Source organism: Lepidothrix coronata, unplaced genomic scaffold (assembly GCF_001604755.1).
Source record: "Lepidothrix coronata isolate B3197 unplaced genomic scaffold, Lepidothrix_coronata-1.0 Scaffold174, whole genome shotgun sequence".
Lineage (NCBI taxonomy): Eukaryota > Metazoa > Chordata > Aves > Passeriformes > Pipridae > Lepidothrix > Lepidothrix coronata.
The window spans coordinates 1,253,038-1,259,952 of NW_016690354.1; the positions used below are offsets into that span (position 1 = coordinate 1,253,038).

Here is a 6,915-nt window from a genome sequence, read left to right on the forward strand (position 1 = left end):
TTGGTCACTTGATTAGAGGTATAATTGAGGAGAGAGAGCAAATTATCCTCACTGGAAGGTTGTATGTGGAAAAGAAAAAAGACTTGATGGTTAAAGCATAAAAACAAAGGTAATGGAGGACAAGTGGGATGAGAAAAAAAAAAAGATGAACACAGGCAGGAAAAAAAAAAGAAAAGAAAAAAATCTGATCTATACGTGAAAACTGATCTATGTATGAAAATTGCAAATTACGAGCAGTCCTGCTGCGTTTCCAAACACACACACAGAGCTCTCCGAGGGAGGATTTGCTGGCGGAGGCGGTGTTACTCGGTCTGTAAAAGTCTAATCCCTCTGCTGCAGTTGATCCTCGCCAGCCGTGTCCCCCCGGACGACTCGGGGGTTCCTGCAGCCTCTGGGATGGCCAAACGCAAGGGCTGTGCCCTGTAGAGACCCTTGTGTTTTTCTCCGTCTTTGCAAAGGACTGGTTTTGACGAACTCGGAGAGCCCTCGCAGGGCTCACGCGTGTCCCAGGGCAGCCCTGACAGCAGGGGACCGTGGGGACCGGCGGCCCTCTGTCCCGCAAAGGGCAGCACGATGGCTGCGTGTTCGAGGGGCAATCTCTTCCCCTGCATGCATCTGGACTGGCGGCACCGAGCAAGCGACCTGCCCAAAACCCACAGCCTGGGGCAGCCCCCTGCCCGGCACTGCTTGCTTCGGGGCCAGAAGCAGGCTCTGGATCTTGTTCTGTATTTCATCTCTCTCGCCTGATTATAATCACTTCCCGCCCCTCGCCCCCTCCCGTTCCTAATCATGTGTCTGACTGGATCCTGTCCGGATTCCGAGAAATGAAATCACCATTAGTTAGGAGACGATCAAAAGTAGGCCCGGCAAGGACCCTTGCAGGTGGCTCAGGGAACCAGCTGGGGCTCATTTCTCATCACGATTCAAGATGGGAGGAGGAGATAAAAGGAAACCAAAGGAAGTCCCTCTGTCTCAGCTGCTACAGATGTTTTGCAATGCAACAGGGCTTATAGCTGCTCCCCTGCAGTTGTACACAGGTAGATATGTGTCCTGCTTCCTTGCACTGGCGGGAGGTGAAAAATTTGCTTAATGCATCACATGCCCTTATTTGTAAGTCTTCCAGGAGGTTTTCCAGGTTTTGTAATTCCCGGGCTGTAAGATCCTCCCGGTAAGTTTTTAATTTCCTAAAAGTAAATAGTAATCTGGGAAAGGGGGAAGAGGAGCAGTTTATGCTCCCCAAGAAGACTCTAGGCCCTGACTTCAAATCCTTAAGATCTGTAAGGCTCTTTTACAGCTGCAGTGTTCATTTCCTTTTGAATCTGACCGGGTGATTCCCACCTCTCCCCGGTGCATAGCAAAAAGAACCTTTCTTATTTTTTTAAGCTATCACTTTTAAAAGAAAAAAGGCTCAAGTGGCTGGGGAAAGAAACTTGAAAACGGTGAACTGCTATTTCTCTGTGCCACTGCAGAGCAGGACTGCCTGACTCAGCCTTGGTCTAGCCTCTGAGAGAAGCAGCTTGGCTTTCTTTGAGCCCTCTTCCCCGCAATACAGACATCGCTCGGTAGCGCCGTCCCCGCTGTGTCCCGTCTGGGTTCACTTGCCAGGAGGTGGTCTTACCTGTTTGCAATGATGGTTGTGATCTGCCATGCAGACGCATAAAGTCTCTGCATGCCCCGCGGCGGGCTCTGGCAAGGGCCTTCCTCCCACCCCCTAGCAGGCAGGGATGACACCCACTGTGTCACCTAGGGGCCAAATTGGGAATCGGGGCTTGGTGTCCCAGCCCTCCCCCAGTCCCTGAATACCCCTAAAGTCCCTCCCCACCAATCAACCAATTTTTAACATGACAATGGCCATGACAATATCTTCCAGCCAAGGCCAGGCTGGAGAGGACTTAAAGCATCGCCCCCTCCCCCCTCAGTCCAATGGGGCACTTGACCGCGGGCTGCCTGCCTCCTCCACCGCCACAGCGCCACATGCTTGGGGCTGGGGGTCCCGGCCCGGCCATGAGCTCCCACCTGGCCATGCCGTCCTGCCTGTCCTACCCACCTGTCCTGTGTGGGGACTACTATTGGCTCTCTCCTAGGAACATGGACACCGTGCCCGCCGAGGAGGCTCCGGCGACGGACGCCCTACCCTTGCCCACGACGGAGAAGACGTCCAGTCCCCCAGGTACGGCCCCGGCGTAGCGGACGGGCTGCCCTCGGCTGAGGGTAGTTGTGTCCCCTGTGTCCCTCCTGCCCGCGGGATGGGGGGTGATGACGATGCTGCGGGTGGCCCCCTGCCCCGGCGGGGATGCTCCGCCGGCGGCCTCGAGGGGAGCGACGGCGGGAGCCGGGGGTGCTGCCGGCGGCCGCAGCGTGACCCCTCTGGCCCAGACCGGACGGGGCAGAGGGGCGAACAGCAAGGGGTCTCGGTTCCTCTGTCGCGACGCTGCCTGTGTCCACAGCTGCGGAGCCCATGCGAGTCCCCAGGGCATCTGCAACCTTAAATTTTCCCGAGAAGCTGGAATTTAAAGTTTTTGAGTCTTTTCTCCCTGATTCCGCTCACACCACTTGTCTTCTCTTAGATGACTCTCCAGCTTCTTCCAGCTCTGGGACACTCACCCAGTACTACACCCCTGACTCTGCCACCAGTCCCACCGCAGCAGCAAGCTCGTCTCCCCAGTCCTCTTCCCAGAAGGTCAAAGCGCAAGGCAAAGGTGTGGTGAAGACGGGCAAGAGCCGCACAGCCTTCTCGCAGGAGCAGCTTAAAGCCCTACACCAGCGGTTCCAGAGCCAGAAGTACCTCAGCCCCCAGCAGATTCGGGAGTTGGCTGCTACCCTTGAGCTCACCTACAAGCAGGTGAACATCTTTCCCTAAGCAGCTGAGTTGCATCCCTGGCATGAAATGACCTTGAGAGCAAGTGGGGGGGGGAGGGGGTTTGGTGGTTTTCTCATTTCTTAAACCTCAGAGGTAAGTTTCTTTCATGATCATGTTTATGCTATTGCTTACGTGAGAGGAGAGGTTGGCAAAATTTATGACTCAATCTTCCTCTTATGTATGCTTCCAGCACTACCCTCCCACTCCATGCAGGTGTTTCAAAGGGCACGCAGAGCAGCAAAGCAGAGCGATGTGGAGTCAGGTTATCGTTCTGTATGGACACGTGTTGTCTCTGAACGCCACAAGTCAGATACTTGCACTGCTATGCACGTTACCTTTTTTAGTCATAGTGGCACCTGGGCCTCTCCTTAGAGAAAGGGTCCTTGCCCCACCAGCTGCTTGTTTGACTGAAGGAATGACTCGGTCCTGAGCACTGATCTTGGCGCAGCAGTGAGATGATGCTGATGTACAAGCTGTGTTTCTGTCTTGGCCTGTCTTTTGGGTAATGTTTTTGAAATCATGGAAGATCCCGTGGTGATCTGAGGAGTAGGAGTGTTAGTTTTCATGTCTCAGCTCTGATTTCGCAGCTACCTTGTCTGCTGCATGTTGTTAGCTGCTGAAATTATGCACAGTATTAGAAGCCAGGGAGAAGGAAAAACATCTTTGGGATATGCAGTAAGCTTTGCGAATGAATTTCCAATTTCTTATGCCCTTTCCCCATCACTTTTAGGTGAAAACATGGTTTCAGAATCAACGGATGAAATTCAAACGTTGCCAAAAGGAGAGCCAGTGGGTGGAAAAAGGGCTGTATCTACCACAGGTGAGTAAATTTCCCCATCACCACCAGTCATGGTTCCTCCAGGCTGTGAAGAGAAGTGCATCATGTCTAACCTGCTAATTCGAACAATGCACAGGATTCGATATTGCCAATCCAGTTGCATTTATCGTAATAGGGCTTACAGTGGCATCTATTTTTAGCTTGCCTTGGCACTGAAAGAGCATTGTTTCCAGCCCACTTATCTCTCAGTTGAGAGAGATAGAAATGAAACGGCCAAAGACGTCTAGCAAAGCCATTTGCTGGTTTTCTCACCTGCGTGGTTCTCCCAGACACGTTGATCTGTTGATCTGGAGATTACTAACAGTAGATCCTGCCACCTCTGCTATTACTGGTCTATAGGGAGGACAATGAGTATGAAAAAGGCGCTATTGTTTGGCTTACAGGAGGGGCAGGGGGCGAAAAAGGAGAACCTTATCAATAAGAATGGGCAATTGGTGTGGTGCTCTGCATTACTGAACAACCTTTTTTGTCTCTCCTAGAATGGGGTTCCTCAGGCTGCATACCTGGATATAATGCCCACATATCACCAGGGCTTCCCTGTCGGTGCAAACCTTCAGGCTACGACCAACATGCACCAGGCATACAGCAGTGGACAGACTTATGGGAATGGGCAGAGCCTGTACTCATTCGTGGCTGTGGAGGATGAGGGGCTCTTTGGAAAAGGTGGGACAAGCTGCAATACCCAGCAAGCTGTGGGTTTATTAAGCCAGCCAATGAACTTCTATCACAGCTACTCTGACAATGTGGATTATGTCAGCCTGGAGTCAGAAGACACCTACGGCTTCCAGAGTACTTCTGACACTGTCACCACTGTCACACCGTTTTTGAGCTCTCCTATACAGCATCAATGCCAGGTCCCTTGGCATCCCATGGGGGCCCAGAGTGGTTATGAGTCTCAGATTTAAGTATTTTTTGCTCCCTTTTCTTGTGTTTGCTCATGGAGTTTCCAGGGTCTCGGCTCAGGGATATAGATTCTATTTTTTGTCTTGTCCTACTGCTGTAGGACAAGCCCCACCCGAGGAGGGGCTCAGCACCTTGCTGACTTGGGCTAGTTTTCTATTTAAAAGTGCTTGTCTGTTCAGAGCTAACCCTTGGCAGAGGTGTTTTGTGTGTGGATAAGATGAAACCTCATTCGTTAAGGTCAGTGTGCAATGCCACAGCTGCGAGTAGCAGAGGTTATAAAGGTTTGTGTGTTGTTCAAGTCTCACCTTCCTTTGCTGCCTGTTTAGCAGGTGATCTCTGATCCTTGCCGTGTATCTCCTATCAGAGCTTTCACTGCAAAGAAGGCAAACACTTGTTGTTGTAAAATAATTTTTCACAAAGTAGTGTTTTTGTTAGGTTTTTTTGCAGTAATATCAAGCATGTTCTATGTTATGTGCATGTTGTCTTTTATTACTGTGTTTCTGCCTAATGTTCTTAATGTTGTTGCAGAATAATTTTTCATAGTGGCGTTTTTGTTAGGTTTTTTTGCAGTGATATCAAGCACGTTCTATGTTATGTGCGTATTGTCTTTTATTACTTTGTTTCTGCCTAATGTTCTTAATGTTCTTACAAATTTGTTTTAATTAATAATAAATTACTTTATTTTAATGTTGAAATAGTGTCACCAGCTTGCATTGAAATAGCCTGCTCTGAGAATGGTTATTCTGCACAGGTTAGACCTGCAGTGAGGGAAGGAAAAAAAAAAGTACCCTTATTGTGTTTCTCCCAGAAGTAGGATCAATCAACTGTTCTAAAGGAGTAGATCACAGAAATCCACCAGCCTTGTTTTTAACATATAGGTGTGTTGCCTAGTGCAAGGTGGGAGGGGAGCTCCAGGGCTGGGCAACTGGACAAGCTGGCTTGAAGTAATGTGCAGCCTTGTAATATGCTTGTATTAGCCCCTAAACTGTAATGTGTTACAAGAAGTATTGAAGGATGAGGATAGAAGAATAAGAAAATGTTTTTTAAGATTGTGTGGTAACCTGGTGCTGCTCCGGAGGGTCACAATTAGAGGTCTGGTATCCTGCTTCGTTGAGGCTACAGCTCCCTTGGGGTCCTTGTGCTAACCTCAAATGGACAGAAGTGTCTGTGTAAGTAACTGAATCCTGCCTCTGCCATTGGAACAAAAACAGAACCAAGCTCCTATCAATAGCCATAGTCTAAACTAGCAGAAATTATATGTTTTGGTTTAATCCCAGGTTCTTTGCTGAACAGAACCTGCTTGTGTGGGTGCCAAAGCATATCCCCTTTTCTTCTGCAACACTGTAATCCTCTACTTCCAAGGGTGAGTACAATAGGTACAGGAAGGAGAAACTGGAGGGTTGAGCCTATAGAGGAGGAACAAAGGCTGAGTCACCCATGTGTGTGGGCTGCCAACCTTAAACAGTAGAAAAAGTTAAAATGTCTGAAAGAGGGGGAAATGCCAGGTTAACATGATTTTCTGTATTAGAGAAAAGAAATCCATTCTCATCCTGACTGGGCATTCATGTCCCGACATCAATTTGTATTCTGAGTAGTTCTCTAGCAGCAGTATTAATTTCAACAATTCCCTTGAAAAAAATAGAGCTGAACCATATACCTATAAAAGTCATAGATATTAAAGCCTTGTCTTTCAGCTTTAAAATTAGTAGCTTATGCATTTTTATTTTCTTTTTTTTAAGATGCAGTCTTCAGTTCTACAGAAATACCCAAGGTATGCAGGTTTTTGCAGAGTGATTGCAGAGGGTGCTTGCTGCAGCTTACCTGTGTTGCTTGGATATGTTTTATTTCCATATTTCTGCTCCAAGGGTAAGGAGACAGCCTTGCTGGCAGATGTCCTTCTACAGAAACAGATATTGTTGCTAAAACAGCCCTGGGGCTGAGATTGCTCTGCATGCTATGGTCTGTGTTACTGCATTTACCATGGAGTGCTCCCTCACAGGTCTGTTAATCCCCTGGTTGCTCAGCCTGGGTTGCATGCAGGTTTGGTAAGCATATGTAGCTGTAGGGAACATGCGGAGCAGCTGTTGTTGGAATTTTGGCAGGTGGGCTGGAAAGGACTGCTACTAGCTCAGAAAGTGTTTCTAGAGGCTGTGGAATTAAGTAGAACTCTGCCCTTCCGCGGTGCTGGCAATCTCATCTTTTATCTTGAAGTGTCTGAATCCCATCACCATGTGAAGCAACTGCACAGGTAATTGGGCATTACTACCAAAACTGGTGGAGATGCAACTAATCCCTCCAGACTCATACTTGCCAA

At 48.8% G+C, this 6,915-nt stretch overlaps 1 protein-coding gene across 1 annotated transcript; it reads left to right on the top strand.

Moving 5' to 3' along the window:
• Positions 1-2,004: 2,004 nt before the first annotated feature.
• Positions 2,005-4,603, top strand: LOC108504727 (homeobox protein NANOG-like). The gene is made up of 4 exons (XM_017830074.1): positions 2,005-2,170; positions 2,568-2,842; positions 3,591-3,680; positions 4,178-4,603. Exons 1-4 carry the CDS (start codon positions 2,005-2,007, stop codon positions 4,601-4,603), a joined length of 957 nt encoding a protein of 318 aa, XP_017685563.1.
• Positions 4,604-6,915: the final 2,312 nt, after the last annotated feature.